The 24,288-nt window shown below is 35.4% G+C and overlaps 1 protein-coding gene across 2 annotated transcripts in view; it reads left to right on the forward strand.

Moving 5' to 3' along the window:
* Nucleotides 1-24,288, forward strand: part of NGLY1 (N-glycanase 1) — a 57,615-nt gene that overhangs the window by 20,606 nt on the left and 12,721 nt on the right. For both annotated transcript variants that reach the window (XM_055321272.1, XM_055321273.1), the window contains exons 4-9: nt 4,964-5,129; nt 14,583-14,805; nt 17,578-17,699; nt 18,387-18,532; nt 20,497-20,607; nt 22,073-22,237. In XM_055321272.1, coding sequence (XP_055177247.1) covers nt 4,964-5,129; nt 14,583-14,805; nt 17,578-17,699; nt 18,387-18,532; nt 20,497-20,607; nt 22,073-22,237 — 933 coding nt within the window. The remainder of the gene's footprint in view (nt 1-4,963; nt 5,130-14,582; nt 14,806-17,577; nt 17,700-18,386; nt 18,533-20,496; nt 20,608-22,072; nt 22,238-24,288) is intronic.

A 24,288-nucleotide genomic window follows, 5' to 3' on the forward strand; every position in this document is an offset into this window, starting at 1 on the left:
TGATTAAAACTATCATCAAAAAATTATTAAACAGAACTTTTGTGTTTAAAAGCAGGTTCTAAATTTAAAAGGCACAAAAGCAAAAGGCTGCTTAAAGACTGGTGGGCTTGAAGACCTATGGTTGTTTTTACTAAAGAAGTGAATTTGATAATCCGTCTTCCACAGGTTTTATCACATGATTTAGCAAAATATACATGTTATATAATTTTTTTCTTAGAAGAGTCTTGAATATTTTTCACATTAGAAACCAAAATAATTGAAATCCAGGTATGGTCAGTGAAGCAAACTGCCTATTTGACCTAAAACCAGACAGATTGCACCTTTTGAACTTCTGTTCCTACTCCAAATAACTTCAGCTCACTCAGGGAATTAACTGCTGCCTTGTGTACCTGGTTGCCCAGCTGCTGGAGTCGCCACGCAATTGGCAGACTTCACTTTTATCACTTAGTATTTATGGAGTTGTGCCAAAGAATATGTATAAAAATAAGGCAAGAAAATAAACTCTACTGTTCAGAATTGTTTGAGTGCCATAAAAACCACAATGAATGAAGTAATTTCCAGATTGGAAGTATTAAATTGAAAGTAAAAATTCCCTAAATGAGTTCTTATCCTCTCAGTAAATGAAAACCTACATTTAAGAACAACAAGAATACTGCTGTGCCTCATTGTTGTAAGAATCCTTTAAAACAAAAATGAAGATCTTTATTTTTGTGTGTTTCTGTATCAGTTCTGGTAAAGGAGCACATTCCTCCCTGCTGGGAATACCCTGGATTTCTCATCACTGGATCGTAAATTTCTTCAGTCATCTGTTCACTCATCCCTTCCGTAAATGGGAGAAACATGTCTGCTCTTAATAAAAGCCAGTTCCTCCTTTGTTCCTGCATCCCTTCTCTGCTCACTGTGGAATCTCACATGGACTGTGCAGTCTTGAACCTCCTCTTCTCTTGGGGATTCTCCTTGTTGTCATTTAAACCTTGCTTTAGGCCAGTTTTTGTCTGAGGTTAGACTGTTAGCATCAGACTGAGCTGGACATTCAGATTCCTAGGTGTAACCCCAGACTGGCTAAATCAGAAAAAGAGGGAAGGAATTGGGGAAATCTGTATTTTTCACAAGCAGATTAATGTTTAGGTACCTTTCCTGCAAACTCTTCTACCTTAGAAACAGGCAGCATGCTGGTTCCTATATGACCTGGATCCTACATGTCCTGTAGTTCTCATTTCTTCTTTACAGCAAGTTTCTGGAAGGGCCTCCTATATTCATCCTTGTGTCTTTACTTCTCACACACCTGTCTAGCAAGCTTCCATTCTTTAATCATGTACCCTATCAGTAAAATATTTGAGCATATTCTTTCAATATACATTTTGTTTATAAATTCTATAATGTACTGTTAAGCCATTATGCTGTACAACTTTCTTATAACTTTTATTTCCTTATTAACACTATTACAAAACTTCTAAGATCATCAAAGATCTCCATGCTGCTAAATTTAATGTACTTTTTTCCAGTTCATTTGTACTTGACTGTTCATCGTCTTTAGCTCAATCATTTCTTGGTTTTTCTTCTAATTCAACTATTGAGTTAGTTAGTTGCTCACTCAGAATCCACAGATCATTCCTAATGTATTTTTCTACTTTCCTAACTGCCTCCTGACTCCACAATTCAGTCTTCAAGACTTGTTGATCCTATTTCCTAAATTATTTTTTATTCACTTTTCTACTGCTACTAAGCCATCTAGTTGAAGCCACCAACTCTCTTAGAGTTCTCCAGTGGTCCCCCCTTGGGTCGTCTGTAATGTCCTTTCTCTAGCTACAGTTAGAGTGATACTCCGAAAATGTGAATCTGACCATTTTACTCTCTTGCTTAAGTATCTTTAATAGCTTCCCATTACAGTGAAAGAGACCAGAGATCTAGTTGCTTATCAACTCCACTTCATCCCCAGCTTTCTCTCTCCACCATTTCCTCTGGGTTCTCCACGCTCTCTATTCTGATCCTACATAATTTCCTAAGCGTGTCCCCCTACACACACACTCCCAGGAAATGAACATTGTACCAATATTAGTTTCTGTATCCATAGACTACTTTGTGAAGATATTGACTTGACTATTTCAGTCTCCGTTATTTTTCCAGTATGTGACCCACACACATACTTAAATATTTGTTGACAGTACAGTGGTTTTGTCGTTACTTAATGCCTGTCCCTCCCTTAAACAATAAAGTGACTGTGTCTGTCTCGTGTACCCATCCCCAAGCTTTTGAAAGTCCTGAACATTTTTTTTAAATTAATCTATGTCTACCTTTTAATATACGCATTTAACCCATTCGTATTTACCATCATTGTTAATATTTTTGAACTTTGTTTCTGACATTTTATTTTTGTGTTGCCTGTGTCTTTTTGCTTTTTCCCCTTTTTTCTCCTATTTTTGTTTTATATTGAGAATAGTTTTCTTCTATTATTTTCCCCTTAAAAATTAGAAACTTAAATATCGGGGCACCTGGCTGGCTCAGCTGGTTAATCGTTTGCCTTCAGCTCAGGTCATGATCCTACGGTCCTGGGATCAAACCCCACATCAGGCTCCCTGCTCTGTGGGGAGCCTGCTTCACCACTCCCCGTCCTGCTCCTGCTCTCTCTCTCTCTCTCTCTCTCTCTCTCTCTCTCTCTCTCTCAAATGCATAAAATCTTTTAAAATAAAAAAGTTAAATATTTTTTTTAGTCTTCTATTATTGCCCTTAAATTTTTAATGCAAATATTTACTTTTATATTTTTTTACTAACATAACAAGAACCTCAGAAAGCTTTTACTCTTTTTCTGTTCCCTTCCCTGCTATTCTGTTTATGAGAAAGTTAGAGGTTTTGCTTTTTAATTATGATTATTTGTAATAATCAGAACTTAGGTCTTACTAGTTTATTTTTTTAATGCACTCCTGCTACTTTTATCTCAATTTCTACTCCTGGGTAATCTGTTTATTTACTTTGGTTATATTATATTTTGAGGGGACAGTAACATCTCTAAGAATTATTTTAGATTTTGGAGCAATATACTTTCTACACTGTTACATATACACACATCTTATTCTGTGTGATTAAGTTTGGCTGGGCAGGAATCCTGTGTTCCCAGTCATTTTCCCTCAGAATTTCGGAGATTTTGCTTCATTGTTTCTGAGATGTCTGATAAATAAAAGGCTTTTAGGATTTTGTTTTTCTACTTACTGTTATGAAATGTCACTATTATATGCCTAGTTTTATCCCCCCATTCATACTGGCTCTTTCTTTAACTCTGAAATTGGCTTCCATTGTTTCTTTGAGAAGTTTCTCTTTTCCACTTTTTTCTACTCTACTTTCTAGACTTTCTGTTAGCTGAATTTGGAAACTTTTGGATTTATCCTCAGTGTCTATTTGGGTTTTTTGTGCTACATTCTCAGAAAATGTCTTGGCTCAGTCTTCTAATTGATCACACATTAGCTGTGTTTATTCTACTGTTTGACATCTTCTGTACTTTATTATTTTAGTGTTTAAATTTTTAATTTCCAGGATTCATAGTTGCCTTTCTCTGAATACAGTATACTGTTGAATCTCTGAAGATAGACTTGCTGCTATGGCTACAGGGTTAGTTCTTCTGATGTTGATTCTAATGTATCTTCATAACAGTATGGGTCGTTGCAGATTTAGTGAGTCAGAAATCTGCTAGCCTATCTTCTATGAATGCGGCAACTGTGGGGAGGGGTAGGACATACTTCAAGATGGGCTATACCAGAAGCAACTGTTCTGAGGTTGGACATTTCTCTTTCCTTTTGGGAATCTAAGCAGCCTCCCTCACTTCTCAGAGGCATAGTTCTTTGTTGAGAAGGAATGATGGTAGTGGAGGGGTGAGATTTGTCTAGCGATTCCTCCTGCAGAGCCCAGCCAGGATCACTGTTTATTCAAGGCCCTTTTCTGCCCTGCGGATTCTGTGTCTCCTCTGCCCTTGGGATTATTTTGAGAACCTTTTTTTGTGTTAGTATAACCACTCTTTTGAAGGGAGCATATTGCCATGGTTTTTTCCTTTAATCCATATGTATCTATTTTTCCTTTCAGGAATTTATCAAAAAAAAAAAAAGGAATTTATCAAAAGTCCTGATCCCTTTAGAATGTTCCTCCTTTGCTAATGCCATGTAGAGTGTTTTGGGTTTGTTTTTTGTTTTTTTTAATTATGTTACTTATAGGGATTTGAAGTGGAAAGGCTGTCAGATGTGTTGCTCAGAGCACTCTATTTTTTTAAAGATTTACTTACTAGAGAGCTATGCGTGCGCACGCACATTTACACACAGGAGTGTGTGTTCCCCACTGAGAAGCTGGGGGAGAGGCAGAAGGAGGGGGAAAGAGAATCCTCATGCAGACTCCCCACTGAGCGTGGAGCCCAACTCAGAGCTCAGTCCCAGGACCCTGCAATCATGACCTGAGCCAAAAATCAAGATTGGGGTCCTTAACCAACTGAACCATGTAGGCGCCTTTCAGCACTATCTTGATCCAAACTTGTAGTCAATAATTTAGCATATCTCTGTTTTTGTTTTGTTGAAAGACTTTATTTGAGAGAGAGAGAGAGAGAGAGAGAGAGAGAGAGAAATCATGAGCTGGGAGAAGCAAGACTCTACTGAGCCAGGAGTCCAACGAGGTGGGGCTTGACCCCAGAAAACTGGGATCCCGACCTGAGCTGGAGGCAGACACCCAACTGACTAAGCCACCCAAGCGCCACATATCTCTGTTTAAATATATCCTCAATAGTACATTCAGAGGAAAAGAATAGATATATCTTAGACTGTTAGATATGAGTATCTCCTAAAAATAATATTATACAGGCTTTGAGTGATATATTTCAGTGAATCCATACATTCTTCTTTATGTATGAAATCATAGAACCATCATATTCTGTTATGTGTTATTTTTGTAGCATATGGAGAAAAGCTAATCAGTATTTTTTTTCTATTAGGTTACTACTGATTCAGTCATTCTAAAAGTTCTTCGGTCCAACATTCAGCATGTGCTGGTCTATGAGAACCTTGCTCTCCAGGAGAAAGCACTGGCTTGTATTCCAGTCCAAGAACTAAAAAGGAGATCTCAAGAAAAGTTATCTAGAGCTAGAAAATTGGATAAAGGTAGTGGTTTTATATAACCATTCATTGCTAAGAATACATAATTGCAGAGAAACTCTGAAATGGTGCCTTTTGCTGTATACATCATAAAATCCTAACCTATTTCTATTTTGATTTTTAAGAAGTACAATAGTAAAATTTTACTGCATGTACCTCATAGACACATCTATTAACACATCTTTTTTTAATATATATATATATATTTTAACCTCAGTATATGTGTTTGTAATTTAATCATTGATATGTAGATTTTGTAGGTATAGTAGAACTTAAGTCTGTGGGACATATGATAGTATTATGAGTGAATTTTAATGTGAATTGGACAGAAACCATATTTAAGATCAATCCATATGAATAGACCATTAACTCACTTTGGCTAATAAAGAGATAGTGTCCACTGCTATCTGGTTCTTCCTCACCAACTGCTGTCTACTGCCTGGGGATAAATTCAGCTCTGCCACTTTACTGTGCATCACTGAGCAAGTAATTTAATCTATACCTCAGTTTCTTCATTTGAAAATAGGATGATTTTTAAAAATAAATGAAATAGTACATGTAAATGGCTCAGAATGATACGTCCATCAACCAATAATATTTGTGTGTTATCAACCAATAATATTTGTGTGTTATCATTAAAAGTCTTAGGATTTTAGTTGTTAAATTTTCCCAATGTCAGCATTTTTACTTTAAGTTTTTATGTAATTAGCTTTTATCTAAACTATTAAGGTTTTTTGTAATTAGCTTTTATCTAAACCATTTCTTAGTACTATATTTTCTAGGGGATTATGTAATTTTTCTGGCAGTTACTGTAGTTTGCAATAAATGTTTTAACTAAATCCACCTTCAAAAACACTGTTCTCCTTCATGTATAGTATAGATAACATTTTAACAGAATTATTCCAGTTCTTTCCTCTCATCCTTATAACATTGCTATCATATGCTCCAGTCACCCAATACATTGCTATTGTTATTCTTTAAAGAAGTTACTTTTTAGGCCAAGAATAAGAAAAACAAAAGATTCTCTTTTTACCTTCATATACTCCTTTTTCTGACAGTTTCTGTAGATCCATATTTCTGATCTATATTATTTTCTCTCTTCCTAAAGATCTTTTAATATTTCTTTCAGGGCAGATCTGCTAGAGATGAATTCCCTCAGTTTTTTTTCATTGCAGGAGAAAACCTGTATTTCTTGTTTACTTTGGAAGAATAATATCACTGGGATACAGGTTCTAGGTTGGTGAGGTTTTTCTTTCAACAGCACTTTAAATATTTTACTCCGCTGTCTTCTTACCTACATTGTTTATGACAAGAAGTCTGCTATAATTCCCATCCTTATTCCTGTATAGGTAAGGTTTCCCCCCTACATCCCCTAGCTTACCCCCTATCCCCAGCTTTATTCAAAATTTTGTCTTTGGTTTTCTGCAGTTTGAATTATGACAGGCCCAAGTGTAGTTTCTTGGTTGGTGTTTTCTGAGCTCCTAGATCTGTGGTTTTGGAATCTCATTAATTTTGGAAATTCTTGGCCATTATTGCTTCAAATATTTTTGTTTCTCTTTTCCTTCTGGTATTTCAAAATGAAGGTATCCTATTTTGCTATCATGTAACTCTGCCTAATTTCCCACAGTTCTTAGATGTTCTGGTCCGTTTTGAGATTCTCCTGCAGTCCTTGGATGTTCTGTGCCTCCCTCCCCCCCCCCCCAATTTTTTTTTTCTCTTTGATTTTCAGTTTGGGAAGTTTCTATTAACCTATTTTCAAGCTCACTGACTGTCCCTGGCTGTGTCCCATCTACTGTGGGCTCATGAAAGGCATTCTTCCCTTCTGTTACAGTGTTTTTGATTTCTGGCATTTCCTCTGGATTTGTTTAAGGTTTCTAAACAGACAAAAAAATTGTATTTACATTATCCATCTGTTCAACATGTTGTTTACTTTTTTCATGAGAGCACCTAATATTATTAATCATGGTTATTATATTATTAATATTATTATTAATCATAGTTATTTTAAGTCCTTTGTTGGTTAACTCCAAAATCTTTTTTTTTTAAGATTTTATTTATTTACTCATGGGAGACACAGAGAGGGAGAGGCAGAGACACAGGCAGAGGGAGCAGCAGGCTCCATTCAGTAGCCTGATGTAGGACTCAGTCCCAGGTCTCTAGGATCACGCCCTGGGCTGAAGGCAGGCACCAAACTGCTGAGCCACCCAAGGATCCCCGGTTAATTCCAAAATCTTGAGTGGTTCTGATACTTGCATTATCTCTTCAGACTGTTTTTTCTTGCTTTTTAACACATCTTGTACTTTTTGGAAGTTGGACATGATGTATTGGGTAGTAGGAGCTGAGGTGAATAGGCCCTTTATATAAGGTCTTATGTCTTTAAAGAGGAGTTGGGCTGTGTTTTTTCGTTTTTCTTTTTTTAAGATTGTATTCATTTATTCACGATAGACATAGAGACAGAGGCAGAGACACAGGCAGAGGGAGGAGAAGCAGGCTCCATACCAGGAGCCCAATGCGGGACTCGATCCCGGGACCCCAGGATCGCGCCCTGGGCCAAAGGCAGGCGCCAAACCTCTGAGCCACTCAGGGATCCCGAGTTGGGCTGTGTTTAATGTTAGCTGCAAATGTCAGGAACTTCAGCATTCCTCTGGTATTCTTCTTGTTTCCCCCATTGTCTTTGGGGTTTTCTGAGAACTCCTCCTTAAATATGGTCTGCATCTCTTATTAGACTCCATTGTTGTTACATCAGAGCCTTGGTGTAGTGGTAGGGCATGGGGTGCAGAAGGCCTCTGTAATCTTATGATTAAATCTCAGTGTTTTAGTGGGTCTGTGACCTTCCCTAGTCTTTCTTAACTTCCCCCACCCCTCCCTTAAGCAAGATAGGAAGGCTAGAGGTGGCTAGGGTCAGGGAAGTTCCTTTCCCCACTTCAGAAAAGGCTCTGGTAAAATCTCTTTCCCTGAAGAGTAAGGCCTTAATTGTAGAGAGTACTCTGTGCATACTTTGTATATCTTAACCTTCTCCTCTCCTTCTCAGACCTATTAGGGGATCTTTTTTGATTCTTCACCAAGAAAATCTGATCCTTAGAGGGAAAACAGACAAAAATGTTAGGAACCCCTCCTAAGATTGTATTTCTTACTCAAACTAGTCCATATTCGGCCTCCAGCAATTTGTCAAAATTACCCTTTAAGTGTTTCTTCGAACTTATGACTCCAGTGGCTTCTGTTCCATAAAGCAGATGGCTGGTTGCGATTCTCTGTATTTGGCCAAGATTCTCTGTATTTGTCTGTCTCTTCAGATTTCAGGAGATACTTTGCCCTGTGAACTCTAAGGAGCTCAAGAAAAGTCCATGATTTTGGTTTGTTCAGTTTTTTGTTATCATAATGATGGGAATGACAACTCTAAGTTCTTTACATGTCAGAGCTAAAACCAGAAGTCTCTCTGAGGGATTAACTATGTATCTCTTTTCCTTTTTTTTTTTTTTTTTTTGATCATTTAATCACTTCTTACATATGTCATTTAGGTATTTAGCTGCCCGTTGTATTTTGGTAGTTTTGTTTTTATTATAGTATTATATTGTGTCATTTCCTTGTATTTGAAAACCAGAATGGGCCTTAGACTTAATTCAATAACATTGTTGTGAGACCTTGAGACAGTTCTTCCATCTTCTTGGATTAACAGTTTTTTTACTATTTATGAAACGAGAATGCTTATTTATGTGATCACAAAGGCCCTGTTCACATTAAAGTACTGTGCTCCTTTAAATGATCCCTCCATAAATGCCTATTTAACAGGTACTTACTGAAGCATGTTTTATATGTGAGTCATTGGGCTGAGCCCCATAAGGGAAACACAGCAGTATCCCTGTTGATATTTGCCTGGCATTTTTTCCCCTCTATTTATAAAGGTAATACATGGCTGTTTTGTAGAAAATTTGGAAAATATGGGTAAGCCATCTATAACTTCACATCAGAGTATGATTTTTGACATTTCTGTATATATCCTTTCATACTTAAAATTAAAAGCACTATAATGGAGGTTTAGTAGGAAAGAAGGAACATATCAGGTTGGTAGAATGGTATTGTGAAAATCAGTTAAAGATTGAGCTTTTTTTTTTTTTTTAAAGGTTTTGAAGGGTAAGTTGGAATAATAACCTGAGATGCCAAAGGACTTATTAAGGCAGGGATAAGGGATATTATTATGAATGTAGTGAACAGCATGTATGAAGGCAAAAAAGTTACAGGCTCTATATGGGGAACAATGAGTAATACAGCCTGGCTGTGTATAGCATAAGGAGTGGGTAAAACAGTAGTGAGAGATTAAATAGGCTGAGACCATATTTTGGTTGACACTGAATTTCAGGCAGAAAAAATGTACACCAAAGAACTAGAGATAGGATGCAACAAAGAATACTTCTAATAAAGTTTTGATATAGAAAATAAGGACCAAAGAACTTAGGAGGATGTACATGTCTTATTTGTAAGGCTAACATTGCAATGCTAGTATGATTGAACATTAAGCAAAAATATCATGTAACTGTACTCATCAGCAAAGAGGCAATAAAGCAATTGCTCGGAGAAGCCAAGTATTCTTGATTACTTAATTCAGCAGCATTAACCATTGAAGCTTTAAGCAAGTGAGTGACATCAGAAGTGTGCTTAAGGAAGATTGATCTAGCAATAAGTTGTAAGATGAACAAGAATAACGGAGTGCAAGGAGAAAACAGCTGAAACAGTAGTAATAGAATTTCTATAAGAGGAATTAGGGTGAATGGGGTATTGTGGCAGCAGGGAAGAAAATGGATGTGAGTTATTGGGGTGATAGAATACATAATGTTTGCCGGTGATGAGTATGTTTGCTGTGATATGCTTAAGGAAAATGTCAAGAACTCTAGTTTTGAATTCAGGAAACTAGAAGATTAGAGGAGTCAATAGGAACAGGCTTTGAAAGGAAATGGTTTAAAGTACCTGCTGACCATTATCTGGAACAGGTGAAAATATAAGCCTGGAGTTCTATTAAGAGGTCAAGCCTTGATGTACATTTTAAGATGATAGGTAAAGCTGTGCAAGTAAATGAGATTTCCCAGAATGAAAAGGCAAGGGGGAAAGGAGGGATTGCAGAAGTTCTAGAAAACAGGGCATTACTAGCCACATGTAGATATAATGGTGATTTTCTTTCATTCATTTTTTAATTTTCATTTTATCCCCATGTAAATCTTGTTCTGGGTTTCTGAACAAAGAAAAATGTTCTGGTTTGAAGCAGAAGCGAGGACCTGACAATCCTACCCACTGAGATACCGTTAGAGATAGGTGAGGCTCAGAGAACCATGATTTCATAGTTCTAGCTTGGAAGACAGAAGAAGATTTGTCATGATTGAGTGTTCCAAATATAGGCGAAACACCTTTTGTAAAGAGGAAAGAACCCTGTCATTTTGGAAAAGTGAAATAAAATATATGTTGGCCTACTAAATTGAATATGAAGACATGGGAGGAAGAATCTTGAGTATTAAGGTGTATATAAGGATGAGACTACCTGTACTGATGTTTTTACTGGTTTTCTTCTCATTTCCTCTTATGCACACTAATGTCTGTAATTTTCATAGGATGAACTCAAGATGTACATTTTTGCAGTGCCTGGGTGGCTCAGTCAGTTGAGGGGTCTGCCTTTGGCCTCAGGTCATGATCCAGGAATCCCGGGATCGAGCCCCACATCGGGCTCCCCACTCACTGGGAATCTGCTTCTCCCTCTCCTTCTGCCCCTGTTCATATGTTTCTCTCACTCATTCTGTCTCTCCGATCGATAAAATCTGTAACAACAACAACAAAAAGACCTTCATTTTTGTCACTGAAGGTTAACCAGAAATCTATTTGCATGGTATTTTTGAAGATGATAAATGTATTAATCTGAAGTCTTATTTATAATTTTAAAATGTACTCTTCACACTCTGATACATTGTCCATACTCTCACAGAATTTAGCATCTAAAAAAACCAAAAAGCAAATAAAAAAAGAATTCAGTATCTAAGTCAAACCTCCCTTTAAGCCCCGTATCTGTGAGCTTTCTGAGCTCTTATCCTCTACAGACAGGATTCCACGTGGGTTTCTCTGAGCCATAATTAAAGATATTGCTTGATCAAGGAGTACTGATCCTCAGATGGACCTCATTCTCTGTCCTACTTCTAACTGGGAGGCCGCTAATGTATGTCTGGAGCACATATAACACAGAAGTACAAGGATGCTGTCTTCCTTTCCCTTCTTTTCCCAATTTGATAATGACTATTTGGTGAACAGTATTAATTCTAATATTATGAGACTTATTTTTTTAGTCCATCATTTATTCAGATATTTACTGAGCACCTGTTGTGTGACAACACAGCTCGAGGTGTTAGGAATACAGCAAAGAGCAGAACAAAAGTCCCTGCTGTCATGGGTAAGACAGACTAAAAAACCCAAATACTCAAAGATAGCAAGTAGATAAGTGCCAGGAAGAACAAATAAGTCAGGATAACAGAATTGAGACTGGTTAAGAAGGATGCTAGTTGGTACAGGGTTGTCAGAAAAGGCTTCTTTGGAAAGCAATGATTTCCATTCCAGGTAGAGGCACCAGCAACTGAAAAGGCTCCTCTAGGTGAGAGTGAGTTTGGCATGTTTAAAGGATGAGAACATGGTGCCTGTAGCAGAATGAACAAGATCAGAGAAATAAAGGGGGTATACTAGTTTCCTGTGTCTGCTGTAACAAATTATCACAAACTTGGTGACCTAAAACAACAAAATTTATTCACTTCCAGTTCTGGAAGCCAGAAGTCCATTTTCAGTATCACTGGGCTGAAATGATGTTAACAAGGCCACGCTATCTCTCTCTGTTCTGCTATCACGTTGCCTTCTGTGTGTGTGTTTGTGTGTATGTGTAAAATTTCCCTCTGCTTCCGTCTTCTAAGATTGTATGCATTTAGGGTCCTCCCAGATTATCCAGTATAATCCCCTGTTTTCAAATTCTTGACTTCATCATAGCTTTAAAGGCTGCCTTCTTTTTTTTCTGTATTTGGTAACAGTTATAGACTCCAGGGGTTAGAATGTGGGTATCTTTTGGTAGACCATTTTTCAGCCTACCAGAGGAGACCAATTGTGGTAAGAAAGAGTAAAGACTTTGGATTGTATCCTAGTGAGATAGAAACCCATTGGAGGGTTTTGAGTGATACAATATTGCATTTTTAAAAAGATTACTCTGCTTTAGGTACTTGATGGAGAAGAAGGGGGGCAGGGCTGTATTTCTAAAGTTCATTTTTAATCTAATATGAACCTTAATCTCATGAGAAAAGCTAAACTCTTCCTGCTAATCGGTACTACACCTCTTCCGTAGGTAACAGCTATTATCGTGTGATATGTTCCTTTTCATATCTTTTCTTATGTATTTACACCCATAAAGAGTTACCTGTAAAAATAGTGTGTTTACATAAAACTAATCGTCACATATATCTTCAGTTTCTTGGTGTTTTTCATTTACTAATTTATTTTAGAAATCTTTTTAACTCTCCATAGAATCTTTTTAACTCTCCAATGCATATACTGTTATTTTACAGTTCCCTATTAATACACATTGAGATTACTTACCATTTATATCTGTTTTAAATGCTTCTGCAGTGAGAATTCTTGTAGAGCATGTCCTGTGGTATATATGCACAAGCGTTTCTGGGAGAGAAACATAAAAATGTCAGGGGTATGTGGTATTTAACACTGTAAAGGATCCTGTCAAACAAATTGCCTTTCAATTTACATCAGAAGTGTCCGAGAGTATTTATTTCCACTTAATGAAATTATTGGACTTCTTTTATGGACTTTGAAATTTTCTAATGGGTTTGCTAATATGCTTACCAATTTATAGAGGTTCTTTATATTCTGGATCTTTTCTTTGTTAGACATGTTACATTTTTTTTTCTCCGAGTGTTCTTCGTTTAATTTCATTTAGTGTATCTTTTGAAATTTGTAAGCTTAATTTTAATATAAGAAAGTGTATTTTCCCCATTATTGATTTCACAGTCTGCATCTTGCTTAAGAAGGCCTTTTTCTACCACAAAGTCATAAACAGATTCTTTTGTAACTTCTATTACCTTTATACTATTCCTTCTCTCAATATAGTATTTTATATTGTCCCTAAATCATTTATTGAACAGTCCATCCTCTTAGAACTACTTTGAAAGGCCAATAACTTCATTAGATACTATGTATCACTCAGAAGTCTTTCAGGAGTCATTCTTTTGTTTCAGTGATCTGCTTTGTTCTTCACTAATAGCACAACTTCTAATTATTAGAATTCTTTAATGTATTTTACATGTACTAGATGAATTTATCGTATAGTTCTTAGTCAAATTTTATGAAAAATTATTTTATAAAGTTTAAATTTGTAAATTAAATACTTTTTAAATTGCTTTATGATTGTTTTGGGGTTTGCATTAAATTACAGATTAATTAATAGAGAATTAACTTTAGAATATTGTTTCCCCATCCAGGAACATAATATATTTCCAGGCTTTATATTCTCTAGTTTTTTTCTATTATAATCATTTTCATTTTGAACTATATCAAAAAAATTGAGTATGAGTATAGAAATAGAATATAATGTATCAAACACCTATGACCAGCTTTAAACTTTACTGGATCTTAACATTATGCCATATATTTCCTTCATATATATGTTCTATAATCACCTCTTAATAATAAAACATGAAAGAGATGAGAACTCCCGGTATCTCCTAGATTCTTTTCTCCTCTCCTTCTCTTCTTCCCAGACATACCAGTCTTGAATGTGGTCAAGAGACATCTTTTTATTTGATAAATAGATACAATATTATAATATTAGAAGCCACACTTACTTGCTAGGTTGTTTTATACTGTGCAGACATTGTATTTTAGGTGATTTGTGGTGAGTATTCACAGATGGATAATATTGTATAGTTAAAAAACTGATAGAAAAGCTGATAGGTTGATTTTTTTTAGTTGTCTGGAATTCTGTGATTTCTGTTTGTGAGTTTGTGATTATTTCTTGTTTACTTGTGTATATACCTGGTAACAAGTTGACTATAGTTCTTTTTAAATATTTTTAAAAATTAGACTGATTTTTTTAACCTCCCTGTGTTTCAAGATCAATTACACATTGACCATAGTTTACCAAGAGGTTTTCATATTCAGCTCACTTGTTAGTATATAATGTTGGTTAGAGGTTAGAGAGTGATAAATGTTCTACTGCTATAAATGTGCAATGTATTATGTTGTATTTCAGCCTGGTTCACAATATGCTTACAGTTTTTTTTTTTTTGACGTTCTTTTCTTGCATCATATTTGTGAAAACCTTTTAGATCTTCTTCTATTTTCATATATTTCAGTTCCATAGTCAAGAATAAAATATGTGTACTATTTTTAGCTTTTGTCAGCTTTAGATCTTAACTTGACTGTGCTTTAACTTCTCAGGTACTAAAGTAAGTGATGAGGATTTTCTTCTGCTGGAGCTTTTACACTGGTTTAAGGAAGAATTTTTTCAATGGGTGAATGACATTTTGTGCAGCAAATGTGGTGGCCAGACTAAGTCTAGAGGTGAATCATTATTTCCCAATGAGGATGAGATGAAATGGGGTGCAAACAGAGTAGAAGATCATTACTGTGATGTGTGCCAGTTCAGCAATCGATTCCCAAGGTGGGTGTCCACTGGACAGTAAAGTTAGAGTGATCTCTTAATGGAATGGTTAGAAAATGATTTTTATTAAATGAACTTTTTAATTATTAGAAATATATTTCTCTAGGACAGAGGTCAGCAAGCTATAGCTGGCAGGCTAAATCCAGCCCACATCCTATTTTTGTAAATAAAGCTTTATTGGAACACATTTATGCTGATTTGTGTGCTTATTATGGTCTATGATTTTTACATTCCAGTGGCAGGGTTGAATACTGGTAACAGGCCATATGGCCTGCAAAGTCTAAAATAATTACTGCCTTTTTATAGGAGAAGTTTGTTTATTCTTGCTGTAGAATATAAATTGAGTGTAGTCTGAGCACATTTAATACTGTAAATCCTGTATTGCTCTTTTAATTATGTAACTTTTAACTTTCTGGTAACTTTAATAATGATTGATAGCACATAAAAATAACACTAGCAACATTAATAATATTGATAAATCATGAGAGTAAACACAGTGTTGTGCTTAAAATAATCATTAAATGGTAATAAGGAAGGTAGAAGTCTAGTACCATCATATTATTTTATTTTCTTTTTAATCAGGTGCCTCCTCCACCCAACCTAACATATCTTCATTATCTAAATTTTATTTGTCTCTAATTTTATTTATTTATTTATTTGAGAGGGAGAGAAAGAATGAGCAGGGAGGAGGGGCAGAGGCAGAGGGAGAAGCAGACTCCTCGCTGAGCAGAGAAGCCTGACCTTGGGCCTTGATCCCAGGACCCTGGGATCTTGACCTGAGCCGAAAGCAGAAGGCAGATGGCAGACGTTTAACCAGCTGAGCAACCCAGGCACCCCATTATCTAAATTTTAAACTAAAGAAGTTTGAACTTTTCAATTAACGTTTTTCATATTTTAATTCATAAGCCTCTTATCAGATTTTTTCAGTTGACAATATTTAAAAACTTTGTATCATCAGTCAAGAAAAGATACCAAGTATTTGAAATTCCTAATTTTTGGAGCTCAGGGACTCCGTTTTGTCCTAACTAGGACAAAACTAGGTACTAGTCCTATGACATATACAATATAGAATATACAGAATCCAATATCCAGTAATTATATAAAATTAGTCCAAGTTGCTTTTTCATTCAGCATACATTTGCACAGTAATTTTGCAAAGATTGGAAGGTAAAATATATATATATATATAAATATCTTTCCTCCTAAACTTTTTTAGGCAATTTTTTTAAGTTTTTTTTTTTTGTTTTTTTTTTGTTTGTTTTTTATTTTTATTTATTTATGATAGTCACACAGGGGGAGAGAGAGAGAGAGAGGCAGAGACACAGGCAGAGGGAGAAGCAGGCTCCATGCATCGGGAGCCCGACGTGGGACTCGATCCCGGGTTTCCAGGATCGCGCCCTGGGCCAAAGGCAGGCGCCAAACCACTGCACCACCCAGGGATCCCTTTAGGCAATTTTTTAAAAAAATTATTTATTAGAGACAGAGAGAGGCAGAGACACAGGCAGAGGGAGAAGCAGGCTCCATGCAGGGAGCCTGATGTGGGACTCTATCCTGGGTCTCCAGGTTCACACCCTGGGCTGAAGGTGGCGCTAAACCGTTGAACCACCTGAGCTGCCCCTTTTTTAGGCAATTAGATATAAACTGATAATGCACTGTGAAGGAGCACAGGCTAAAAAGATACTTGTTTTACTGTTAACTGTTCTCTGTATAGAGTTGGGATAATGAACGCTATTAATTCTAGGCTAAGCTGGTCATTCAGCTTGGCACACGTATATAGAAGAGGCAAAGGATACTCTAATTCTGCCATTATTACTTCTTCATGTAAATTTACATCTTTTTTCAATTACTTAACTACTTTAGTTATAAATTAATTTAATTTAGCTAGTTTAAGCAATAGCATCTGCTTAAGACAAACTTGTCGTTGCCAAGCCAGTTTATTCATGTAATGGTTTCCTTCCAGAGGCTCACGGCCAACATCTCTGCTCAGCTGGGGCACATTCCTTGCTTAGCCTTATCAACTGAAATCCTCCTCAACACAGTATGCAAAATTTGGTGTTCTCTGGTTTTATGATAATTTTTTAATGGGAATAACTTTTTTAAACGTCACTGTAAATACCTTTCAAAAAACAACTTTCAAATTAGCAAGCACCTTTAAGTAGTTAAGGAAAAAGTTTTGACCAAAAAGATCATTAGAAAAGTATTTTAAGTGGAATTGAGTTCAACTAAGTTTTAAAATCTTGATTGAGTAGTTTGTTAAAGTTGTTTACCTTTTAAATGCATGAGCTAATTATACCACTTGTTAGAATAATACTAATGCTTTAAGCAGATTTCCTAGAGAATCTCTACCTGTTCAAATCTAATCTGTCCTGAAGGGCCCACTTCAAATATAAGCTCTCCTCTCAACCACTGCCCCGTAACACTACATCTGAGCTATTGTATGGTTTGGTTGCATTCTGCCATATATTATTAGTTATTTGTGTTAATTCCTTTTTCTGAGAACTATAAGCTCCTTGAAGACTGTACCACTGATTAATCATTTTTCACTAAACATTCTAACGTAACACCTCATGTATTCTAGACTCTTTAATCACTAAGAATGTGAAATTAATATATATATACTAATACTATATGTCAACTGTATTTCAGTTAAAAATAATTTTTTTAAATGTGGAATTAAGAAATAATACTATTCAGCACAGAGATCATATGAAGTGTTTAAAATTCTTAATTTTGTTAATGAATCAAAGTTTTTTTGTGGCTATTTTAAAATAGGTATAATAACCCTGAGAAACTTTTGGAAACAAGATGTGGACGGTGCGGCGAGTGGGCCAATTGTTTTACACTGTGCTGCCGAGCCTTAGGGTTTGAAGCTCGCTATGTTTGGGATTATACAGGTATAAAACATGATGTGGGCAGACTTACCCTAAATCCCAGTATATATATATTAAAAAAAAAATGTAATGAAAGCCATGTGAAATTTATATTGTCCTTATTTAGAAGTGACTCATCATCTAAATGTTAAAAAGTTGTTTCCCTTGTTCTCAGATTTTTATTTGTGGTTCTGTTGTTTTTTTAGGATAAAATGAAACCTTCATTTAAAAATTACTATTCTCTTCCAATCAAATATAGAACATCAATAACCAGAACATAATAATCTTTATTAGACCACCTACTGGTTCTGGGTCTTAAAGGTCAAGAGAGACTGCAGTTTCAAAAGTGGCATTAGCTCCTTCACATTAGCAAAGACTAAACCTGATGTTTTTGATGCTACTATTCAGTATTTCACCTTAGAGTTATAGCTCACATTATTTTCAATTAAACTTAAAACTGACTACATTACAGGATATATTCCAAAAACATTTTCAAGGATTTCAAAGAGGCAAAAAATTTAAAACAAGTATTCTAGAGTCTTGTGTGCCCCAAAATACTCAGACCTATGAATTAAATTTCAGACTGTTAGAAATTATTATAAGATCCTTATCTTAGGAGTTTGTATGTAGTTGTTGGAAATCATTCGGGTTTTATAAACTTAACTTTTATTTCCTTTCTTTCTGTTGCTCTGTTATCTGTTACTTGAGTAGACCATGTCTGGACAGAAGTCTATTCTCCTTCTCAGCAGCGGTGGCTGCACTGTGACGCATGTGAAGATGTATGTGATAAGCCACTCCTTTATGAAATAGGGTGGGGCAAGAAGCTTTCCTATGTCATTGCATTTTCTAAGGATGAGGTAAGGCATAAGCAAAAGAAAAATTTTTTTCTAAGAATGAAATATAATTTCTTTGCTTTTGGACAGCTTTGAAGGTATTACTGACATATAGCAAGTGGCGTCTATTTCAAATGTATAACTTAATACATTTTGTCATTTGTATGCACCCATGAAACTATCTTTGTAGTCAAGGTAGTGAACATACTCACTATCCCAGGAAGTTTCCTTATGCCCTTTGTTATCCCTCTTGCCCCTCTCTAGGCAACTATGGATCTGCTTTCTTTCATGATAGATTAATCTGCATTTCCAGAACTTTACATGAAATGGAATCATACAGTATATGCTCTTTGGTGGGTGTGGTCCGGTTTCTTTTACTTCTTTTACTTAGCCTAATAATTATTTTGAGATTCACCCATTTATTCTCCTGTATCAATAATTTATTATATCGGGGTGCCTGGGTGGCTTAGTTGGTTAAGCATCTGCTTTTGGCTCAGGTCATGGATCTCACAGTCCTGGGATAGAGTCCCAAGTCAGACTCCCTGCTGCTTCTCCCTCTCCCTCTCCACCCCCCTGCTCATGTTCTCTCTTGCTCACTGCACTCTCTCAAATAATTTTTTAAAATATTTTTTAAAAATTATTTTTATTGCTAGGTATTCCATTGAATTCATGTACCATAGTTTATCCATTCTCACCTGTTGATGGGCATTTGGGTAATTTCCAGTTTTTTACTATTTGAAATAAAGCTGCTGTAAACATTTAGGCACAAGTCTTTATATCGCCATATGCTCCCCTTTCTCTCTGAAAAATGCCTAGAAGTAGAATGACTGGATCATATGGTAGGCGTATGTTTAACTTTTTAAGAAACTGCTGAACTCTTTTCCAGAGTTATGTGCCATTTTACATTCTCACCAGCAATATGTGAGAGTTCCCAATTTCTCCATATCCTTGTTAACACAGAGTATGGTCATCTGTTTTGTTTTTTTGTTTTAATTTTAGCCCTTTTAATAGATATGAAGTAGTATCTCATTATGGTTTTCATTTACATTTCTCTAATGACAAATGATACTGAGTATCTTCTTATGTACTTATTTGCCATGCACATCCTCTTTGCCAATATTTTTTCATTGGATTGTTCATTTTTTTATTGTTGAGGATTCTTTATATATTCTGCATAGGAGTCATTTTTCAGATAAATCCTTTGCAAAGATTTTCTCCCTGTCTGTGGCATGTCTTTTCATTCTGTCAGTGACTTTTGAAGAGATAAAATTGATAAAGTCCAGCTTATCAGTTTGTTCTTTTAAGAATTGTGTTTTTTTCTTTTTTATATGACATATAAGTAACATATAACATTATATACTTGCACATGTACAACATATAATAATTTAATATTTATATAGATGATGAAATGCATTGTGCTTTTTGATGTATCTAAGAAATTTTTCCATAGCCCAAGCCATAATGATTTTATCCTGTTTTCTTTAAAAAGTTTTATACTTTCAGTATTATATTTGGATCTATCATCCATTTTGAGTTCATTTTTATATATAGTACACTGTGTATTTTGAAATTCATTATTTTCCATATGGATAACGAATTGTTCTAGCATCATTTGTTGAAAAGATTGTCTTTTTTCCATTGAATTGTCTTTGTACCTTTGTCAAAAATTCATTCTTTAATATAAATTTAATATAATAAAAACGGAACGGAACAAGGTTTTATTTGTTGAATTTTATGAAATCAACTCTGGAGATAAGTTTTAAAAAGCTGAGTGTTCTGAAAATCTCGTTTTATCACAGTCTTTCTTGGGAGTATACCTGTTAGAGAAAAAATGAATAAAAAGTACATTCTTTTTTTCATATGTTTTAAAATTTTAAACAAAGGATACAATTTTAAAAATCTATTTAAGGATTACATACATTCTAGGTAGTTAGCAAATTAAGGTTGATTTTTAAAATCTTATTAAATACTGTATTCTGTCATTTGAGGTGGTTGATGTCACTTGGCGATATTCTTGTAAACATGATGAGGTAATCTCCAGAAGAACTGAGGTTAAAGAAGAATTACTTCGAGAAACTATTAATGGACTTAATAAACAGGTATGGGCATTTGGCACTTTTAAGAAGAGATTTGAAGTTTTTATATAATCAAGAATGGCCAGTTTTTAACCCATTGAAATTCTGAAAGTAGTAGCATTATTTTGCAAGCAAAAGTATTCTAATATCATAAGTTTTTTTTGTTCATTGAAAATTTTGAGGACTCATTTTAAATATTGTGGGGGTTTTGTGTATTAAATTGTCACATCTCTTTTCCAAAGTTTAGAAACAAAATTTTAATATATGTAATACTAGACATATATAGTATGTTTTATTTTTCAAAGAAATTATGTCTTGAATATAATTATACACACTTCTCCAAGGGTGGAAATTTTGGAAACAAGGCACAGGAAATTGTTAACAATGAGTACTTCTGAAAAGAGAAACTCAGAGGTTCAAAAAGGAAAATTCAGTTTTTATTTTATATTCCTTTGGTAGTATTGAAATTTTTTACCGTTATACATGTGTAAGGGTTTTTATAATTTAAAAGCCAAACCTAATTTTGCTTCTGGCAAGCAATTAGAATAGGGCAGATCCCCTTAACTCAGTGATTGAGATTCAAGGTGAAGTTTTCAGTCTCTTTGGAATTTCACCTTCTAATGTGCAGCCCTTCAGAGATCCTAACCTGAAAATCTGGAGTATTTACTGGAGCCTCTCACCTTGAAAGGCTCTGAACTCCACAGTACTGTGGTTCTGTAAAATTTTGCTGTTTTTCAACACGGCAGCCATCATTTTGTGCTTGCTTTCTCACCCTCTTTTGCTCATACCGGTTAATAATTGGCAAATGCCTGGAAGGGAAAGAGTCAGAGTATGTTCCTTTCATACAATTCATTTCTTTCCCTGGGATCATAGCTTCTAGTTACCTTGGTAGCTTTCTGCTGTATTTAAACAGGTGTGGTGTGTATACCTGGGTGTCTGCATTTAATGTTTTGCACGGCTTTTGTATTTTTTTCTTGGTAGGATAGTTGTTTCTTTTTTTTTTTTTTAATAAGATTTTATTTATTTATTCATGAGAGACACAGAGCGAGAGAGAGGGAGGCAGAGACACAGGCAGAGGGAGAAGCAGGCTTCATGCAGGGAGCCCAACTTGGGACTCAATCCCAAGTCTCCAGGATACCGCACTGGGCTGAAGGCGGCGCTAAACTGCTGAGCCACCTGGGCTCCCCAGATAGTTGTTTCTGACATAAGTTAGTCTCTCGTAGCTGGAAGCAGAAATTGCTACCTCCATTTTAAAATCCAGGTCGTGAAGAGTTGGATATGGTTGTCAAATTATTTTTTTACATAAAGCTTATAAAATTATTTTAAGTTTTCCATAGTGTCTTATTTTCCAAATAACTACACATGAACAAAAAGTTGGTTGTCTTTCAAGATCCTGTTAAAATACAAATGTTTTATGTATATTCTTTCTTAGAGATGGACCTCTACATTTCCCTAATATTAATTGCTTTTTTTAAAACATGAATTACAGAGGCAAATATCTTTGTCAGAAAACAGAAGAAAAGAACTTCTCCAGAGGATAATTGTGGAGCTTGTTGAATTTATATCTCCCAAAACCCCTAAACCTGGAGAACTTGGTGGAAGAATATCTGGGTCAGTGGCTTGGAGAGTAGCCCGAGGTGAAATGGGTCTAGAGGTATTTAATTCATTATAGCATGATAATCTTCTCACTTGACCGCTTCCACTACTGTGCTCTGTACCTACAGAAAAATGCATTGGTTATGACCTTTCAATTAACTTTTTAGAGTAATTATTTTAAAAAATAAACATTTGAAAGAACCAGTAACTGATTGACATAGTATATTCAAATGCAGGACTTAGCAAGGCATTTTAAAATGGGATTTTTCTATGTGAACTTTCAGTAAAGTGTAACTGTAACTGAGGTACATACAGAAAAATGCACAAATCAGGAATGTACAGCTTAGCAGATTTTCACAGATTTGTGAAAGCACCCACAAAACCACCAACCAGAGTGAGAAATAGACCATCAGAATCCAAGGAACAATGAAGAGTTTCTTTTCAGTCACTTCTTCCACCACTAAGAGTAACCATTATCTTGGTTTCTAACATCATAGATTAGTTTTGCCTGTTATTATGGTTGTGTAAATGGAATTGTAATACATATACTCTTGTAAATATTTTTTTTCTCTTAACATTATTTCATAAAACTCAGACGTTTTGCAGCATGTTTGTGGCACATTTATTCCCATTGCTATGCAATATTCCATTGTATAACTGCACTGCAATTTATCCATGCCACCATTGATAGGTATTTGGGCTGTTTTTAGGTTGTTTTTTTTTGTTTTTTTTTTTGTTTTTTTGAGACAGGAGGTTTTATTGATGCTGATGGGGGTAGGAAAGGCCCCCAGGAGCCTGGGGAAGGGGGGGGGTGTTTTTAGGTTTTGACTGTTAAAAATTGTACTGTTGTGAACATTTATATACATTTTTTCAGTGAATGTATTTATGCATTTGAGTTAGGTTTATACCTAGGAGTGGAATTGCTAGGTGATAGAGTGGGAGTTAGGAGTATGTTCAGCTTTGGTTGATACTACCAAGCAGTTTTCCAAAGCCGTTGTGCCAGTTTACACTCTCACCAGCAATGTATGAGAGTTTTGCACATTTTTGCCTTTAGTTGGTATTGTCTTTTTCATTTTAGCAGTTCTGGTGGTATGTAGTAGTATTATATTGTGATTTTACTTTGCATTTTAGTGATGACTAATGAAGCTGAATGCCTGTTCTTTAAATTTTTGGGTATCCTCTTTTGGGAAATGCCTGTTCAGGATTTTATACATTTTAGAGAGCCTTGCTTACTTTTGTGTGTGTGTGTGTGTGTGTGTGTGTGTGTGTGTGTGTGTATTTATACATATGTATATGTATAGGTTTAATGAAGTACAGTGAGAAATATAATAGAATCTGGATAATTCAGTGGATGAAAATGTTTATTTCTTATATACTTGTTACATGCATCGCATCTAGTATTGCCTACAAATTATCATTGCTGGTGTGATTACTATTATATTGTCAGATTTATATTAAGACATTATCTCTCTTTTTTTTAAGATTTGTTTTTAATTTATTTATTCATGAGAGACAGAGAGAGGCAGAGACTTAGGTAGAAGGAGAAACAGGCTCCTTGCAGGGAGCCCGATGCAGGACTCTATCCCAGGGCCCCTGGATCACGCCCTGAAGCAAAGACAGTCAACTGCTGAGCCACCCAGGCATCTCTAAGACATTGTCTCTTGATTAATGTCCCAAAATTAAATAATGAACAATGGAAATATGCCTATAGTTAGGGGCTAGGTGAAAAGTCATGTGCTCTGTAATGGACATTAAGAAAGACCTGCAGTAGACCTGACCCTTGTCCTTAGGAAACTTAAAGTTGACTCACTAAAAATTATTTTATATAAATGTCTAGATATGTAATGAAAAAATGCTTGGAAGGAAAATAACCCACCACAGTATCATATCAAACAGTTCCAAAAAATTGGAGTTTTATATCTGCTTTTTCTAAATTTGCCATTGTTGCAACTCTTATCTCCAATAAAGGAATATGTCCAAAATGAGTGAATTACCCCCAGTAAACTTTGTTTGCTTTTTTGCTTTTTAATTTACTTCATCATCTATAGGAAGCAGTTGAAAGTGTTGGTTGAGCCATAGAATTACAAGATCTAAATTCAACAGATAATT

The sequence above is a fragment of the Nyctereutes procyonoides genome, unplaced genomic scaffold (genome assembly GCF_905146905.1).
Source record: "Nyctereutes procyonoides isolate TBG_1078 unplaced genomic scaffold, NYPRO_anot_genome, whole genome shotgun sequence".
Taxonomy (NCBI): Eukaryota; Metazoa; Chordata; class Mammalia; order Carnivora; family Canidae; genus Nyctereutes; species Nyctereutes procyonoides.